Below are 20764 nucleotides of genomic sequence, written 5' to 3'. Positions count from 1 at the left end.
TTTGAAATTGGGAAGTGAATGGTATGCTGTACAGAAGAATACATTTACATGTTTAAAATATATTGACTATATTTCTATGGAATACAGCTTTTGTCATATGGAATGGAAACTTCCAGATACCTCATGGAAGCTTTTTTTAGACTTCTTTTAGATCAAATAGCTTTCCTGTTGTAATGGCACCGGTTTATGTCCTGCTACTTGTAAAGCATGATTTGTGTAGGTTTGGGGGTGGGGGGGTTTCTGTTACCAGAAAAATGTCAAATTTAATAACCTGGATGAGAATTTCCATTAGTTGCCATTACTTTGTGTTATGTTCTATGAGTTATTTTATTTTTTGTTCTCAAAGAAGCGATGCCAAGAAGATAAGCCCACTTTTGAGTCCTGGCTTATCGTGGCATATTAAAGTCTAGTATCAAAGCAACTATTTCACAGACTGTAGTCATGTACATCATTCCATCTCAAGAAAGAACAGCCCTTCATATATACAATACTCACTTGTACCTGAAACCTACCTTGTTCCAAAAGATGAAGCAAGAGAGAACTTTCTACTTCTGTTTTATTAGCTAGTAACCATTTGTTACCCGGTCCTTTTTTTTTTTTTGATCACTGCCGTGTATCATATGGATCTAAATTGAAATGTCAGTACTCTGAAAGAAAGCAGAGAGCATTTTAAATGGAATATCTCTGTTAAAGAGAATTAGAGAGAATTAAACTGGATGAAGAAACCTGGATATAAGTATAGCTTAGTAATAGTTGTTAACAATATTGCCTAAAACTGTTTTCAGCTTCAATTATTCATGAAAAAATCTATTCAGACAATTATGGGCAATCGTCTGTGTTTTCATTGTAACCTAGTTTAAACATCATCAGTATTATTGAATTATAAGTTTCCTTGACAGCCATTGTAATGTCATTCCCTCCTTTTTAGACGCTTCAAGAAGCCATGTGCAACACAGTGAGATTTTGCAAGACATACAAAACCTCTTCAGGATTTTGTTTTGAACAAGCAGAAGTGTGATTTTTTTTTTTAATTTTTCTCTCACATTATTCCAGAGCATCAGTAGTTTTTATGGCTATAGTCTCCATTGAAACATCTGCCAATGATCCTCTTGGAGATACAAATACTTCTCTGGATCAAAAAATGTGTTTTATGGAAACAGCTTAACATAAATTGCACTCCATGGTTTCTGCTCTCTTCAAGAGCCTGATCTCATCTTATATATATAAGATTTGCAAAGGAATGTTTACAAAGAAATCGGGAAATAGTACAAAAAGGAAAGAGAGTTGTCAGAGCAAAAAGGAGCAAGACTTAAGTCAGATTGGACAAACAAAAAATCCAAAATTTTCCAATACTTTAAAAAGCACCGTTAAAAAGATTGCCAAGTGCCCATCTGCCCGCAACTTATCAACTGAAGAAGAGGAAAGCAATAGAGAATTTTCACTTTCTCCAACATTCAGTTACAGAGTTGCTATTGCCAATGGACTGCAAAGGCATATTTTTGTAGCGAACACTAATAATGAAGATATAGTTCAAGACCTGTCTTCAAATGATAGCTCTTGTTCTGAATCATTAAGTGAAATAAAAACCTATAGCAAGAAAAACGAATACTTATCCCACACAATGCCTGTGCGACGCAACAGGAAAAGCTTGAGCAGCCTCGCAGCTTCTGATGGAAGTTCGGATGGAGAGCGCACTTTACACACATTGAAACTGGGAGCCTTAAGAAAACTAAGGAAATGGAAGAAGAGCCAAGAATGTGTCTCATCAGACTCGGAGCTAAGTTCGTGGAGAAAAACATGGGGGTTAAGAAGTAAATCTCTGGACAGAACTGGCCGTCACCAGAAATCAAACACTCTTGAACCTGGCTTTAGTTCAACAGGTTGTATTAGCCAAACCCACGATGTTATGGAAATGATCTTTAAAGAGCTTCAGGGAATTAGTCAAATTGAAACAGAACTCTCTGAATTAAGAGGGCATGTTAATGCTCTGAAACAATCAATTGATGAAATTTCTAGTAGTGTAGAAGTTGTGCAAAATGAAATTGAACAATTGAGAACTGGATTTGTACAGTCTAGAAGAGAAACTCGGGACATACATGACTACATTAAGCAGATAGGCCACCCAGGAAACAAAGCAAGTCTTAGGTTTCTAAATGTGCCTGAAGAGCGGCTTGAAAAAGCTGAAAGCATAGTTTACAAAATATTAATGGAAAAAATGGGATTCTCAGAGGCACAAAGCACCATTAAAATTGAGTTTGCCCAAAGGCTTGGGCAGCAAAGAGACTGTCCAAATGCAAAGCCAAGACCCATTCTTGTTTACTTTGAGTCATCACAACAGAGAGATTTGATTTTAAAAAAGTCTTATAAACTTAAAGGAACCGGCATTGGAATTTCGACAGATATATTTTCCCATGAAATTAAAGATAAGAAAGAAAGAGGACTTCCTTCCTCTCAGACATATGAAAGCATGGATATGAAACATTTAACTGTGGAGACAAAATCTAAAGTGCATGACTGGGAGTCACCGGACAGTGATAAAGACTTGGAATCAGATATAAATAAGAACAGTTATGCAAAAATATCTAAATCAGCACTTCAGATAAAAACAAGCACTGCAAAGGGGACTACTGAGTCCCCAAACACTAAAGACCTTGACAGAACTGCTGACAATAGCACCTTTTCACACAGAAGTTATGACAATCAGTTGCCAGAATTTGACACTATGGAAAAACAATCAAAGGCCTATTATTCAGATGTGACTCCTTTATGGCATTTACAGAATGACTTTGCAACACCAAAGCTTAGCCGTTCTGAATCAGATTTCTCAAAATTGTGTCAGTCTTACTCTGAGGATTTTTCAGAAAATCAGTATTTTAGCAGAACAAATGGTAGTTCATTGTTGTCTTCCTCTGATCGAGAACTTTGGCAGCGAAGGCAAGATGATTCTCTAAACTGGTATGGCAGTTCCCAGGAACAGACTTTTGCCCAAGACATGCAGCAGTATCCAGAGCAAAATGAAACAGGGAACATAGAAACTGTTGATAGTGGAGTAAGCAATGGAATGATCTGTGTGTCTGGAGACATAAACCATTATGATGATAGTCAGCTTTCTTTACAGGATGATCTTTCCCCATGGAAAAACTGGAATCAGTTGGAACAAGGGGCAGATTTGGGCCTAGACTCATCCACGCAGGAGGTTTTTGTGTATGATATGAGCAGCCCTTCAGACCAACAGACAGATTTTGGAAAGGGCCAAAGTTCTGACCTCCAGTATGATACTGAAAGCTATGATTTCACTCTAGATGGTACTTCTCCATCTTGTCCGGGCCTTGACAGCGAAACACAGAGTCAGTGGACTGGTCAATACGACGATTATCAGGAAACAAATTCTATCTCCTCTTATCAGAACCAAAACAAATTGCCTATGATGTACCGAAGTCAAAGTGAACTACCAAGCGATGACTCAGAGGAAACCGCCCCTAAATCATGGCACAGCCGATTAAGCATAGATCTTTCTGATAAGACTTTCAGCTTTCCTAAATTTGGATCTACGCTTCAGCGTGCTAAGTCAGCTTTAGAAGTGGTCTGGAATAAAAGTACGCAAAGTTTAAGTGGGTATGAAGACAGTGGATCATCTTTTATGGGAAGGTTCAGAACACTATCTCAGTCTACTGCAAATGAATCAAGTACAACACTTGATTCTGATGTTTATGCTGAGCCTTATTGCTACAAAGCAGAGTATGAGGATGAATTGATTGAACCTTCTGGTGAGAATGAAACGGACTATGTAGAAGTAATGGAACAAGTCCTTGCTAAACTAGAAAATAGAACTACTAGTAGTGAAACTAGCGAGCAGGTCCAAGAGTATGAACTGGACCAGTCTTTGTATGAAACTCCATATGCAATGCTACCAGAGGAACAATATGACGCACAGTTTGAGAGTGTGATCAGTGAAGAGATTTTGGAAGTTGAAAGTGACATGGCTCCTGAAGTAGAAATAAGAGAGGATGAAAATCAGAATGTCCCAGAGCTGATTACTGAAGTTCCTGAAATTCCAAAGAAAAAAAGAATACGACCATCATTTAAAGAAGCTGCTTTAAAAGCATACAAGAAACAAATGAATGATTTGGAGGAGAAGATCCTTGCTGGAGGTAACAGTGTTTTAATACTGTCTTTTAAGTAAAACATTGTTCTCATTAGAATTGATGTTGATTTTTGTATGGTACCTTTTTTGGCTCCCATTGAATTCAGGAGAAAAAAAAATCTGCTTATGTCTGGTTTTGTTTAGAGGGTGAAATAGTTCCATAGAAATCAAAAGATTAAATTTCCCACGTCTTTCTGAATATGTTTAGTCAGACATGCTTGTAAGTAACTATATTTCATTGAATTTCAGTAACTTTAAAATTAAATTTTACAAGGTTTAAGTCTTAAAAAGAACTAAATAGGACACTGTTCTTGGTTTGCTCATAGTTTTATAAATGTATTTATATGAGTAATACAGAGTGTTCAGATACTGCCCTCTTGCTTTCTTCAATAGTTTTCAAGGCATGGTTGGTTCTGTGTTCATCCTGACTGGCAGTGTTCTCTACCCCCTATGCAACCCATAACTTGTTACATACTTACAAGAGTAAAAGTCTAAACTGATTCTGTGTCCGTTCTTACTTTGGTTCTCTCCTTATTTGTACTTCCAACAAGCTCTCAAAGTAGTCAGTCCCCAAAATGGGGTGAGAAGAGTGTGGAAGAAAGACAAGAGTGTAAATGGTAGCATCCATATATGAAGAAGTTCCTTTAGGAAGGAACTAAATTCACAGGAGAGTTGCACACTGATTTTTTCATGATTTTTATTTTTTGTATTATCAGACTTCAAAGCAGAGAGTCATATATATAACTTTTATAATCTACAAAGTGATTACTAGTAATAGACAAAGTAATATACTAGTTATATACAAATATGGTGATATTAAGTGTAAACATTAACTGTAACTCTAATAACATTCAGTATAATATTGCATGTGCATTTAATTGGGAGCATCATAATGACTGTAGCTAGCCAGATGGTAATTGTCACCTTGACTGAATCTTTCCTTTATCTGCCTGGGAAAAATAATCATTTGATACATTCATTTTAAAGATGAAAAACTGTGCCTTTAGCTAAAGATTATATTCAGTAGTAACGAGCTTGAGCTACTATGGTGTTTCTTTTTGTACATGAACTATTTTTACAATAAATCTATAGTCAACTTGAAAGTCAATTACAAATGCATTTAAATTTTGATAGTAGTAGAGTTTACTTTAAAGTCTATTTTACATTTAAATAATGACACTGAATTGTTTTTGTTGCATCTGTTTTCCTTCAGTACTCTGTTAGATACTAGGTGGTGTGTACATGAATGAAGACTATCAATAACTAGGATTTTCATTACTTTTTCCTCATTTTGTGAGGCATGGGAGAAGGGAACAACATTCATTTTACCTAGTCATTGTACAATAGGAATATAATGGTCTCAGGACTTAATTACAGAAACCACGCAAGGAAGACCCCAAATTTTGACACCCAAATTGGTTCTACTATTTAAAGCTGGTGTGTTTGTGTATATTGGTAGATAATAGTTGTTAGAAAATGAGAACTAACTTTGATACATTCCATGCAGTCCTTTCTAGGAATTAAATGTATGTTCCTCTTTTAACCCAGCAGGTGAAAGACTTCTTTCAGTCTCTTAATATATTGATATTTTTCTTCTGAATAATTGAAACATTTCTCATATTTACAGAGAATCCATTTGGCACCAAGACCAGTTTATGGAAATGCAATATTGGGTGTAGTCTATGGGGCAAAGTGTCTGCGTGGTTAGTAGATGTCATACTAGGACCTCGACTTGTGTTTCCAAAAATAAAGTAATATAGAATATTATAAAAGAGGAGGGAAATAAAGGAGAAAGGTAATACATCAGGAGGTCAAGGGAAATTTACAAATGAACTGCTACAACACATTATTTCTCAGCTTATTCAGAAAACAATGTGCATTCACTCTTGAGCAGCAACTCTGTTTCCTCTTCACACTGTGTTTCCCAAGCCAACAAGGAAGAGGATACATGTTTCAGTCAGGAATTCTGTTGCAGAAGCCACCAACTGGTTTGTTATAAATGGGTCTTCAGGTCCTGTGCACACCTAGCAATACCTATTAGCAATGCCTATCATCTTTCAGGTTTTTATATCTAATGGATGAATATGGTATTCTTACCTTTATGTCTACACAGAACATGTTCTTCAGAATTTAAAACTAGCAAAATACATTTTCTAGCTGGAATAGTCTACTCAAAGAATATATTACCAGAAAACTATTTCTGCTGAGTAACAGGTAGTATTGTTGGAGCAAAATCTATCTTTATTTTACTTTCAGCTTACTCTCAGTGAGCTGGATGATGGATATTACTGTCAGTCTATTCACAGATAATGAAATCCACAGGTGGGATGTCTGTCCTTGGAGATAGTCAAAATCCATCTGGACGTGGCCCTGGACAGCCTGCTCTGGGTGGCCTGATTTGAGCAGGGTTCTTAGGCAAGGCCTCCAGAGTTCCCACCCAGCCTCAGCTGTTCAGTGATATGGAAATGCATTTTTGAATACTTTGTATGCAGCCTTTGAAGAGGAATGTCTTCTTAATGTCAGTTTGGCTGCTGAGACAAAACACCTTCAATTTCCATTTATTACTTGAATGGCACAGTCTAGGAAAAAACATTTTAAAAATCAGTTTTTAAAGGAGTTTAAAACTCCCAAAACATATTTTGTAGCTTCTCATTTTTGACAACCTGCCTTGTTTTCTTTATGTGTGTAATTAGGCATGTCCAGAGAATACTTAGTTTGTCATTTAAGCAAATAGTTGTTTGAGGTATTCAGTCTTCATTTTAATATTTGCAGGAGCAATAATAACTTTTTTAAAAAGTGACTAATAGCTGTTCTAGGGTTTACATTACTTTTATAAATGTTTCTTGGGTTTTATTACTCTCTTACCTCTGTAACTGATTCACAGTCAACTTCAGATTTCTTACTTTTAGATGGAAAAGCACTAGAAAGAGAAAAAATTCTTTGAATTACCCTTCATTATATAACCAAACACAACCTGTTCTTCAATGAATTGTTTCATCCCTCCGTGTAAGCAAGAGTTGTTAGACAATAATCTGTCCAAGCTGAGATAGAATATAGTAGTTTTAGTTCTCCAATTTAATACAAAAGAAGGTTTTAGAATGATATGATTTTTCATTCCAGTAACGCATAAGGTAAGGTCAATAAATCTTTGGTACATAAATAATTTGTTAGTGTACAAAGAACCCCATACGATAGTCCTATTCTCTGTCACTAGCTGGAGCAAAAATGCACTCTGGGCTGATTGCTTATGTATTATTTATTAAAGAATGTTTTGGAGGAATACTGGAATGACTAGGTAATACAAATGAGAGGCGACATGAGCAGTACATGAGTAATCCTCAGATTTAAAGTTCTGTAAGGATATAGAGATATTGCTTGGATGCCTGTATATTGATGGTGGGATTGATGGCTAGGAAAAAATCTAAGAAATGCTGCCCAGTTGTTTGTTTCTTTGTACACAGTAATTGAGAATGACTAACACTTCTATTCATTGTTCTAGTCCACTCTTGTTATTTTCTAGCGTTCTGTAAAAATTAAGTTCATTTTCAGACTGCTGGTGCAGATTGGGGAAGGATGTCCTAGACAGATGGCAGAAATTTAGTTTCGTTTTTAAAATACTGAAGCAATCAATAAAGATATAACATGTATATTTGCTTGTATTATGCCAGACTGAGATGCCTATTCTTTCATTGACCAGTACTAATAGCTAATGCCAGTTAGTCTTGTTCATAAGATAGTATAAAAGAGATTGCTGGTAAGTCATCTTTTGTCCTTTTTAATCAGTCCGCTTTTGTTACAATGAACGTTACAGTTTTTCATGTTTTGGGAATTCTTTGAAAGCTAAGAGCATTCTGTTCTCATTACATCTTATTTCTTCATGTATTTTGTTGCTAAAAATTAAATATAAATTTTATAAAATAAATAAAAATTCAGTCTAAACTGTCTTGAACTAATGCAGCTTTCAGTTGATAGTTTATACCATTGAGGTGTGTGTTAATGAAAATCCAGATTCCCCAGAATCCCCCAAAGAGGCTTGAAGCTGAGTTGTGGCCACACTCTAAGTTGTCTGGAAGTTTAGCCTCACCTTGTTCAAAGTAATGAATGAAACACTTTTATGTGATCTCTTTGAGAAGCTTTTCCTGCACTCAGCCCAATGGCATTTTGCATCTTTCTAATCTCAGTCACAGTCTGATGGGGGAAAAAAAGTGACTGAATGAACACATTAGTCTTTGCATCATTGGGAAAGAATAGTCCAGAAAGAAACATTCAGAGTTAATAAAATGTAGCAGCAGTACCAAGGCCCAGGATTTTTTGTTCAGTTTCAAAACATTGGAGCCACAGTATTTAGTGATACAAGGTTTTGTTTGATTTCCCACATCTCATTTATTTATGGTTTGTTTGGGGTTTTTTTTTTCATAAGAGTGATAAATTACTTCATTAATATGAGGACTGATTGTGTATTCTTTGTGGCTGATATTGTTCATCTGCAATGTTTAAGGAAAATGAATATATATTCACCTGATGTATCATCTATAAAGAGATGGATTTGGGGACAGAATAGTTTTCAGCAGAAGGCAGTTAATCTATTGTTCTCCTCTTCATTTGTAAATAATATAAAAAGGCAGATTCCAGAGAGTTTTCATCTGTGTAACTTCCCTTCTCTGTTTACATCAGAAGATGGTCACAATAGAACAGATGTATTGTATAAGCAGGCTGGGGAAGAAATGGTTACTCTTGCTACACATTTTCATACATGTGTGGTACTGAGGAAACAAGATAACTGCAAGTTAAGGAATCTATTTTAGTGCTGTATTGGGAATGATAATGAACCACAGAAATTTAATAATCTGGTTTTTTCAACTGTCTTGGTTTTCTTTCCCAACACCATGTTTGTGTCTGTCTTTTTGTCAGGTAAGCAAAATGATGGATGTCTTTAACTCTTTTTTTGGGGGTAGGTAGGGAGGTGGTGCAATAAGAAGCTATAGTTGTACAGGATGAGAGGACATAAAATACATTTTCAGATGATGTGGGTCATTCACCCAAACTGGTTGGCCACAATTTCTTTTTCGTGTGTGTGTGTGCACTCTGAAAATCCTCCACTAATATTACAGGAGATAAAATAGTGTTCTAAAGAATTATTAACCACTCTATGAAGTCAGTCAGGATGGTGCTGATGAACCAAGGTATATTGATTTCACTCAGCTTCGTGTCCTTGTTTCGTGCACAGGAAAGTGAATGCATTATTTTCTTGCTACTGGTTTCACTGGAGTCAGGTGTAAGTCTTTATACTCTTCTCTTCCTATTTCTTTACTGTCCTTTGATGGAGAAAAGAGATATCAGAGACTTAGAACAGAAAATGGCAGTCTGTCCAGCTTGAGATTAATGGATTTGTAGAAAGGTTGCTTTTGAAAAATTATGGCAGGAAATCTAATCAGTTAGTCATGAAGATGATACATCCATCTTTTTGTCCGTGAAGAAAAGCAAGTAGTTACATTCACCAGCTACTCTGAAGCTGGGGCTTCATGAAAGGATGCTCTTTATCAGTTGCTTGCTACACACTCAGTCTGTACTTTTTCTTCACTAGTTAAGTGAGTGAAAGGGTTTAAAAACCTGTTTAATATATCTTCCAGGAAACATAATAGTGTTCTTCTGGCCTATTGTGTTTTAATTCTGTTGGTTACAGCATTTGTTCTTATCAGGAAATCTTAGATTATAATACTGGGTCTATTTGTAAACAGGATAGTAACCAAATAGAATGAAGAGCAACAGTTTAATTTCGCATAGTAACTCCTGCTAAATCAGTGTGCATTACATCAGGGAAATGTATGTCACAACATTTGTGTAACAGTCTCAGATTCAAAAAATTCTACTGTTACCAGATGCCTTTTCCTAGCAACACTTATTCTTCAACCATAAAAAACAAACCAACCAGGCAAACAAACCCACACAACATCCCAAATAAAACCAAAAACCCAACCAAACAACAAAAAACAAAAAAAAAACCAAAAAACAAAAAAAACCAAAAAAAAAAAAAAAAACAAAAAAAAAAACAAACAAAAAAAGCCACAACAAACCACTCCCCCCCACCACCTTTCCCCAACATCCTTAATCGGTAAGTTTTGGCAGAAATCTGTATTTTGGCTGTTTAATAAAAACAAGTAGACAAACCAAAAAAACAACAACAACAACAAAAAAAAAACCCCAAAACACACAACAAAGCAGAGCACTCCAAACCTCTTCTGTTAGAGAATGACTTCTGTTTTTAAGAAAAGTGATTTTTTAAAACTGCTGGTCTCCTCCATAAACAAAGTCTCTGCTACTCTCCTCCTTATGAAAGCAGGAGGCCATTTTACACTATTTTAACTGACTTTGGAATTCATGTCAATTGATAAATATTCATGCAGTTCATTTGCTCTTTTTGAGCTTAAACAGATTTAAAGCTGCTAGAGCTAAGAGGAAAGCTGACCATGAATGTTAGTTCCAAGGGGTTTTTATACTGGTTTGGATGGGAAAATGAAGGCAATATTGTATCATCAAAAATGAAAAATATTTTTTGTTTTTATTTCCTAAATATTTAAGCATTTTCTTTAGATTGTTGTGTTTTAGAAATGGAAATAACACTGCATAATTTTTGAATGCAGCTTTGTGATAAAGGAGTCTTCTAAAAGCATCAGGATGAAAAAATATCTAGACACGCATTTAAAAATGTAATGACTTGGAAAATGTGAATGCATAAATAGGCTCAAGTCTTCCTCTCATGTGTTAGTGAAGTGGAATATTACAACAGAGTGTGTAAGAGATTCTGTTTTGCTGTCAAAGAGAAATTCTGACTACTCCCATGGGACAGGTACCAGGTTTTTTTCTTTGTGCACATTTTCCAGGTGATCAGTGGAACACCTAGACAGTTGTCTCTCAGGAACTCTAAATAGAAGGAAACCTGAAACCTCTCCAGTTATTGCTGATACAAAATTATTGTTGATACTGACAGAACTTTGCTAATCATGAGGTTTGTTTTCTTGAGGACCTGAGAGTATTCTTCAGATGGCTTGCAAGATAAGAAGTTTTAGTAAATCTGAAAATCAAGACCTATGTTTCTGTTGATGACAGAGCAGTTTAAAAATGTCTTGGATGCTATGATAAAGAATATGGTGTGCAAAAGATACAAGGATACAGGTTAGCTAAAAAAAAAAAGCCACAGAAAATACTGTAATCTGTTTTTGCTAAATTAGTAGTGGCAGAGAGCAGTCTGCTGACTGACACTCAAGTAGCTTCTCTGGAGTAGATTATTGGAGCAGCAGCAAGTGATTTGTCAGTGCTGTCACAGGCCCATAAACTATGGATAGCTCTGGGTATCACCAGTGCAACTGCAGCATCGCCATAGGAATTCTTGTCCTTTAGCTGCATATATACCAAGATGGAATAAGGACAGACAAATGTGATGGATGTACTATTATTGAATGTAAAAGCGAACCAGGAGAGAGGAATATTTATAAAATGCACTTTTTAATCTTATCCTGTAGCTCTTCCTGTTTCATTTTGTACAAACAGGATGGAGCTGATGCTCCTCTGAATCCATAAGGCAAGGAGGGTACTGAAAGCATAAAGTAGGGGGATTTTCCTTAGGAACTTTTAAAGGCATGTTGGGTGAAATTTCTTTTCTAAAAAACCGTGAAAGTAAAGGACAAGGAGACATGCCTTTTTCTGTTAACTATAAAAAGGGACTGAGGATTTTAGAAGGATTTATGCATGTCCTATCAAGCAAAAAAATCCAATATTACCAAAAGTCATCCTTTGAATTCCAGTGTACTAGTCTATAGTTCTTGACATTTGTGTCTCTCTTTGGTGTTTAGGCATAATTATTTCAACTTACTATTTTAAGCAGAGCCAAAAGAAACAGTAATTTGATTTTGAGTTTACCTATAACACAAAAGATAACAGTAAATAACCATTTTAAGGGTTTAATGCTAATCATATTATTTCAAATATTGTTCTTCTCTTGTATCTGTTAAACTAGTCTCTTATCAACAGAAGAAATTCTGATATCTTTGTCTTATCTCAGTAAGTGTTATTAGCTTGGTGTCATCTTTTTATTTTGCATGAGATTATACATTGACTCATTTTTTTCTTTCACTGCTGTAAGTCTTGAAATTAGCTAAGCTTATCTAAAATTTTTAGCCTTCTAGTTTGGGGATTCTGAATGTTTGTAATGTTTAAAGTGTTTGAGGTTGTTTTGAATAGTTCCTAAACCTTATCTCAGAAGTGGAAACAACTCCACAGAAGAAGAAACAACTTCATGCCAACAGCAGCTATGAATATTATACCCTGTGAAATATGTGACTGTTGCTCAGGCAGTACATTCTGATCCTAGCTGTACATGTTATTCTTGCTCTTTAAGAGTAGTATATTTATATGACTTATGAATATGCCACCATTAGCATTGTATTTTTTCAACAGAGGTACACTTTTGAAGCAAATCTGTCTTCCCAATTCGCCACATTTGGTTTCATCACTGGAATGGCTGAGTGGAATCTATGTTTTACTGATGCAACCAAGCCAGATGTTGCTCTTCAAGATCACATCTGATGTGCTCAGCAGCTAATGGGCTTTCAGTCATCAGGGCCAAAAATAGAGCCAGTATGAAGTAAATGCCCCGAAACATTTTTGCTGTGAGCTCTTGTGTCTTTGTCACCAACTGCTTTGACCTTCTGATCCGCTCTTATGGCACTCAGCTCTTTGCTATTGCCCTTGTGTTCTCTGTGGCCCAGGGTGGACAGCAGCTCACCCCCTCACCCCTCTGTCCCAGGCTTCCACCAAACATCCCTGCCCTTCTGTCACTTCTGTCTATGCTGTCAGAATAAACCAGATTGCATGTCTCAGTGCAATCCTCATGTTCAATGCAATAAGAAGCAAGGAACATGTTTTTTGTTTGTTAGAGTCCAGAGGAACTACTCTCACATTTGTTCTCCAACCAAGGGACTGTTTGCTTGGATTTCTTTGGAAGTAATCTGATTGGACTTCAGCTTGCAACTCAGACCATGATATAGTGATTCAAGTCAAACACTTTGTGGCATTGTTAGCTTTGTGATGCAGAAAGAATTGCAATAATCAATTACCTATTTGTTTTCACAGCAAATAATTAATTACTTTGTTGCATGTACTGTTATCACGTGTATTGAGGGAGATGAAATATGTCTTTTCATCCTTTTTGGATAATGTATGCCTTATCATTTTAATGCTTTCTGGGATGAGAAGCGAGTGCTTAAAATACATGCTGACTTTTACTTCCTACCATCATTCTAACAAGCCAGAGATTGACAAGAGAGCCCATTCTTCAAGAGAATGATAGTTCTTTGACCTCACTGTAGTCTGTAATCAAACAGTTCTCATGACAGTCTGTAACTTACTGTTTTAGAGATAAGTTCTAGAATTTGATAAAGTGTCTACCAGCTGTTGAAAAACAATAGAAAACAAAGCCGTTAGAAGTCTAATGGGACTCAATTTCTAAACACCAGAGATGTTTTTAAAGCATGTCCTTTTGTTTCAGATTTGCAGACCACTTTATTAATGGAGACACAAATGTAGTTTTCATCTTCACCAAACTGACCTCCTCTTTTGACTCTCCATGTATCCGCTAGTAATTTTTCTACATCACTGCTAGTAAAGTGCTAGCAGCAATTCTTCTATTTCTCCTGTCAACCAAGCTTTATTCAAGTTTGACCTTCTCTTTGTCAGACAAGCATCACTCATCTCTTATGATGTGCTAGCTTTAATATTGTCTTTCAAGCGTTATATGCAATCTCCATAGAATAGGCTTCGACAATACAACATCCTCTGGGCTTACACAGTGTAATGTTCTGTTCTCTAGTGGCAACAATAGCTTCTGGGTGCAGCATTTATTATTTTAGCATGGCTTAATTTGTGTCATTGTTTTGGCCAATCTACTTCTTTAATGTCCTGCTTCTATTTAAACCTGGTTTTCGTCTTTTATTTCCCTTTCTTGGCAATAGATGCTAATTAAAATTGTCCATCTCAGACTTGAAACTACTTCTGACTGTGGGTACTTTACACATGTTATTTTCATGGAACAGCTGTATTGTTATCTAATTCCAGCAAGTGTTTTGTCTGAAGGCTTTGCTTCTAGGAACAACGTAATTATCTGTCAGTTTGACGTTCTTGCAGCCATTTTCAGAATTAAATATTGAAATGGTACTTTGAAAGAATAATGAACTTTAATTCTTTTTCCTATTTTGTGTTGTGCAATAATGCATGCTTACAAGAGTGGAAAATCAATGTTTTGATTAATTTTGATCCTAGGATTCCCTAACAGTTTAGATTTTTAGAACCTTGTTGCAGTTCTTGTGCTATGGCGCAGAGTGGAGAACTGAATTTTTGCAGTCATCAAAGAAAGGGGAGTGTATTGGAAAATTGTTCTGCTGCTCAGAAAAGTGCAGAAGTGAAATAATGACACAAGACTTTTGAAGGAGGGTTATGACTGGGGGGAGCACAATCACCTGAACCTCTTTAATGGAAATACCTCTGCTGACTGATAGAACAAGTTGTATTTCTGATGGTGTCACAAGCTACAAAAGCAAAGGTCTGTCCTGGCTTCAATATCGTCATTACTAATATACCTTTCATGCTTTGAAAACTCTGCCTTTTCAGCATCCTTTATAGATATGTTTTTTCCTCAGAAAATTTGGTATAGAAACTGGTTGTCTTGTAGGATTAATTTCTATTTTGTGTAAGAAGTTACAGGTGAGAACATTGCTAATAGAAAGAATAAATTGGACCATGGCTGAAAACAGTTAATAAAAATGTAAAGTTAAACTTTTCTCAGATCAGTTAATTTTCATTGCAAGATTGAATAGTAGTTATGCAATATTAATAAACACTTCTTGGAAATTTTACTTAGCCTCCATTTAAACTGGTAGATGGATAGAAAATATCCAGGGGGCTTATTTGAGGGTACTGAAAAAATGACAAGCCCCTCTCACTTCATTCCCCAGCCATCCCCATGTGTAAACCACTTTCAACAGAAGCCAAGATTTAGTGACTATGCTGAGAATTATACAGCTTTTTAATACCTGGAACTTATTAAAGAAAACTTAAAGACTAATTTTATCTAATTTCCTGCTTAGTTATCTAATTAAATGTAATTTACTGCCTTAAAAAATAAAAAGGGCTTGTGTGCACTTTTCCTTTTGCATTCAATATTTGACATTAGTAAAAAAATCCTTTTCAGTAGTATGCAGATAGATGACCACCCTGCTCTTCATCATTCTGCTACACAAGTTTGTAAATATCAATGTGGACTGCACTGAGCTGAAATAGCAACAATTAAGGAGCAAAAGGATTTTTTCTGTAATCCTAGTAAAAAATACCTTCCTCTTATCTAAAATGGCCTATGGTATAAAGGCACAATCTGAAAGCTATTACTGGTATTTCATAATGTAATGAATTTTCAATTAAAATGTAAGGAGAAACAATTAATTAAAGTAAGAAGGGTTAGCTATAAGAACCGGTGTTTCCACTGCTCATAGGTGCACTCATTACTTTTTTAGGTTAATATTTTGACTGGGTGGATGACAGTAGTGAGTTACATGAAGATAAGCTCTTTTAAGTAAATCATTGTCATTCAGCAGTATAATCTGGGATGTCTAGCCTTGAATCCCTGATTTGAAAATACATACAGTGGTCTCTTACATAATCACAGTTCATTTCTTATCTACATCAAGGAATGTTGCTGTCTATTCTGGTAGCCTAACGACTACTAAAGTGAATTACTTGGTGACTCTGTACACTTCCCAATTTGGTGCTCTCATACACGCAGAGGACACTTCCACAGTTCAGATTATTTCACTCATGGTGGGTTCAGAAGAAGCAGTAAACAATGAAGTTTTCAAACTAATTTTGTCTCTGAAGATGCATTCATTTGTTACAAAGAAGAGATGTTCTTAAGATCTCTTTTCTGGGAAATTTGCGTCACTTGTCCATTTTATGCAATTTCTATTGAGAAAAGAGACAAATAGATGGGTGCATTTTTGTTTGTATGTAGTGACTGCCAAGAAATGCAAGTTAAACTAAAAACATACCTTTCCTCCTTCCTAATTTTGATTGTCACTCCTCACTAAATTTAGGCAAAATTAGGTTCCAATAAAGGAAATGTAGTGAAATTAGATTAAGTTGGCCAAAACCAAGACAGAGAAAGGATATGTTACATATCTATCTATCTCTCATGCTCTGAAAAAATCCATTTTATGTAGAAGACAAATCTCAAGAATTTTTAATATAAGTTTTTTTAAAAGTAAATTAAACATATAATTAATGTGATTCTTTAGGCATCTGATAGCAAAGTATCTGCAAACTATTAAAGAAATGCATTCCACGTAAATAATACTGAGATTTGTTCTGTGTCTTTGTATGTCAGTATTACCAATTTTGCTGTGATGAGATATTCTAAAAGAAGGTGCAGGTTGCATGAAAAGATTGTGATGAGGCTTTTTAAATTACAAGTCGTGTCTTGCTTAAAACTTCTCTGTCCTCAGATTTTTCTTTGCCTTTTGGACTCCTCCTTTTTTACAAGTTGGAGAATGGATGCCTCTGTCTCTCCTACTCTGTTGCTACATGCTGTCATGCCTTTCCTCTCATTGATGTCCAGATGCTGCTCCAGCTCTCTGGGTTTAACTCCTCTTTTCTTTAGGCCTCAGGAAAGCACCCCATCCTGTTTCCATGGCCAGCCCAGCTTACAGTCACCTGTTTCCTCTTGGTTCTGCTCTCACCCTGCTTATGAAGTACTATAATAATTTTGGAGTGGGGAAGTTAGATCTTATGGTCATCCAAATAGTCTTTTTATGCTTGAAAGAGTAGCCAATACCGTCTGATATTGTGAGACAAATCCATTTCACAAATAATTTTTTTTAAATAACGGAATATTTAAAGAGTAAGCTCATTTTCATAAATCTAGTCAGTCAAATGCTTTGATCAGGTAAGCTGCCTCTAAAATTAGTGGCAGAATAGAGCCTTTTAGTTCCCTGATTGTCGCTACTGTACACTATGCAATTTACTGTTGACAGTATATTTTGGATTTATGTGTTTGAATGTGATTTTTCCTGTGTATAAACTGGTTTAAAAATTAAATGTGGCACATGTTTAAGGTGTAAATTGTTTTGTGATGCACATAACCTGAGATATCTCTGAACATCTTGAAAATATCCAAACGATTTAAAGGGTCCTTGAGGACTCCCTTTGGGGAGGTGGGAAGATCAGTAAGGTGACAATTAAAACAATGCTGTTTCATGTATGCACTTTACTAGAGTGCAAATGTGACAAGACAATAAAATGAGGGTAGCTTTTTCTGTCAGCAAATATTTTCTGTCGGATTGTAAATTTTCACGTTGTGCTCTTGCATTAAGCAATTTAGAATGTGAGATAGATATATATATATGTATATGAAATAACGTATACTTTCACAATTGTAGTTCTGTTAGTATTTGGGGAGTAATTTCTGTCATTTTATGAGTAGCCGTGATGGAATAGTTACAGTTCAGGAATTGGGCTGGGGAGTGTGGTGTTTATATCCTTAGAAACACTTGCCTTTTCCTTGAAAATAAAGCATTATTTATTTGAACACTGCAACTATATTAAATATATATTCACTATTATTATTAAAAATACATTTTTTAAAAAGTAATAAAATTAAAAATGCCATGGAGGTGGGGTATAGTATGTGAAATATATGCTGTCCACACTGGCCTTCATAAATGGAAGGTCTTCTTATCTACCAAGAACATCTTTTTGTTTGTTTAAAATGTAGTGACAGTGATCTCGCCACAATTATACAGCTAAGCACAGGTGTTATTTGGATTCTGGTCTACGTGAACAGATTAAAACACTGAGATTTTATAGCATGAGATTTTTTTCATAGACTGGTTATTCTAACCTATATTCCCCTTCTTCCCAATCTCTTTCAGATAGCGGTTCTGTGGATGAAAAGGTTTAACATCACCTATTTGCTCTAGGGATCATGTATTTTGTTGATGTTTGTTTGTGACTTATTTGACCTGTTTTGTTCCGTCATTTTAGTTGTGAAATCTGCATGGTTTTTCCCAGCTTTCCACTCTTTTGTTCTCCTTTGATTGTATTGCAAATGTGTTGCATTTATATACAGGGTAACCCTCACTGTTGTGCTTACCATAACTGCCAAACAGGGGTCTGCTACTGTCAAACATATCTGATTTTTGCCTCCAATTATCACCTACCCTGCGTTCACTATAGGATTTAAAGGGCAACAGTATTTGGGAAGCAATACCTTACCTTCCCATGGGTTCTTCCACTGTGTCACTAAATGCTGAATGCTATCAAAACGTTTCCCAAAGGAACAGTTAGTCTAGCTTTGGCCTGGAGCTGACCCTGCTAAACATTTTCATATGTCTTACATGTTTGATGCAGTTAAATTCTGTCCAAAACTTACTAAAAGCAACCAAGTAACTGTACTTTTTTTGATCTCTACTAAAGGCTCGGTTAGTAAGTGCAAGTTCCTTGGATGCATCCAAGCTTTATGCAGTCCAAGCATTTGCTGGGTAAGTAAAAATATAATTGATAATTTTGTTATTTGTACCTGAAAATTATATAGCATTATAGTATTTTTCCTAAGCTTTCTATTTTAAGAAATTGTATTATTTCAGAAGGAAGAGTTTCATTATGTATGTCTTCCTCTTTTAATTTTTTAAAATCCGTTATTTTCTGAGAAATTACTACCAAAAGTTCCAATGGTGAGGTCAGTTAGATAAGAGATTTTACCTCTTTGCATATAAAGAGGTAAAGTATCCTTTGAAGCTGTAGCCCAATTTTGTCTTTGTTCTGGTAAATTCTAGCAATATATCGCTCTAGTACTTGAAATTAAAAAGCCGTGGGAAAGATCTTGCAGTGGCTGAGAATGAATATGGAACAAACCTGTAAATTTTTGTTGTTGTCTCCAAATGAAGTTATCTTGCATCCAGTTCAAGGGATTCCTTCCTATTTTGAATACTTTCTTATTATTCAACATGGAAAGGTAAAGAAATAAATGCTTTTGGTAAAATTTATCAGTTATATTAGTTACCTAATTAAAAGGGATATTATCCTCTTGCTGGTGCACTCTGAAAGTACTTTTTTACTGTAATTACAATTTATTAAACAGACATGGTGATGAGATTAAATTAATCATTGATCTTCAGCTTTTATGTCTGAAATACTATACAATTGACACTATGAAGTTTTTCCTGTTTAGATTCCTATTTTGAGCAGAGGTAGGTGTCACTGGAAGGTAGTTATGGCATTAATTTGCTTAGCATTATGCACATGATTCTGTGGAAGGTATACTTAGGTAACATTCGTACTTATTGCTAAATCTTCAACAAATTTATAAGTGATCTACAGCTCTTTAGTGGTGCAGGTAGTTTCCATATAGTTTTTCATACCTCAGAGTGTTGTCTTCCTGCCCTTCACAGCTCCTAGAACCTTCAGAGCTGTAAGAGGGTGAGGACACATGTGACATTGTGCAGGATTAGTCACCAAATGCAAAACAGAGGAGAAACACCTGGTCATTGTGTTGTTTAGGACAGAATTTTGTAAGCAGATTCTGAATGCAGGCACTGACAGTCAAGCCTGTAGGAAGCTGCACATGACCATATTGTTTTGCTGTATGTACTACTTTCCCTAAACAGTTGCTTAATTACAGTTTCTTAATAGAGGTAGAACTTTAAAAGGTTTTGTGGAATTCCTAATATTTTGTGGGTTTCACACAAAAAGCAATCTCATAGGTGTAAGGAGAACTTTTGCCACTGACAAGGACTGTACAGACAGAAGCTGCTCTTTTTATGCCCTCTCTTCCATTCACAGGTGAATAAATTTAAATATTGAATCCTCTGAGAATAAGCTGTGTCCATCCCTTGTGCAGACATCCTGTAACCACTGCATAGGACTACCTCAAATGGCTGACAGTAGCTCAAGAATAGCTCATGGTTTTAGATGAAACCTTACTTCTTTTGCTGACAAAGTTTAGATCTGTCCTTGCTTTGCTTTGCTGTCCATCTTGATTCAAGCCTCTGTTTCACTAGGCCTCCTTAAAAACAGTTATGCAATTTTCATTTAACTTCTCATTCAGGCAAAGAATGCTATCATTTCAAAGACATTTGTGGCTCTGTTTTAATCACACTTCCCACTCTACTCCTTTGTGCAAAAACTAATGCTAGTTTCTAGGATCCCTCAGTCTTTTTACTGCCAGCACAACTGACTGCAGTTAGCTCTGACTCCTTCTTCCTTTCTCTCTCCAAAAGGTGTTGCTATTTGAAGTGAGGGAGGAGATTGCTTCCCTCACAACCATTGTTACCATGCTTTATCTATGCAAAAATACCCCAACTGATTGTCTTCTGTCTTGCTCTTCCATCTCTGTCATAGCACAATGCTGTGACCCCACCTCATGCACCAGCACCCCCAAGTCCATGGCAGGGACTGCAGCTCCATTCTCTGCAATGATCTTCACTTGGCTGCATGAAATGAAACAACTGCCCATGCATGACAAGAAAGTAAAGGCAAAGACCAAAGACAGCATTTCTGGGGCTTTTCATGCAAAAGGCAGAA

At 35.9% G+C, this 20764-nt stretch overlaps 1 protein-coding gene across 1 annotated transcript in view; it reads left to right on the top strand.

Moving 5' to 3' along the window:
- Positions 1 to 1180: 1180 nt before the first annotated feature.
- The window catches only part of UNC13C (unc-13 homolog C), a gene marked incomplete at both ends in the record, with an annotated part of 123101 nt that continues 103517 nt past the window's right edge, over positions 1181 to 20764 (top strand). The window contains 3 exons of the mRNA XM_084213730.1: positions 1181 to 4151; positions 18115 to 18137; positions 18659 to 18723. Of these exons, the coding sequence (XP_084069856.1) occupies positions 1181 to 4151; positions 18115 to 18137; positions 18659 to 18723 (3059 nt within the window). The remainder of the gene's footprint in view (positions 4152 to 18114; positions 18138 to 18658; positions 18724 to 20764) is intronic.

Source organism: Fringilla coelebs, assembly GCF_963513975.1.
Source record: "Fringilla coelebs genome assembly, chromosome: 12".
In the NCBI taxonomy this organism is placed as follows: Eukaryota; Metazoa; Chordata; class Aves; order Passeriformes; family Fringillidae; genus Fringilla; species Fringilla coelebs.
This window is presented reverse-complemented; position numbering and strand designations above follow the sequence as displayed.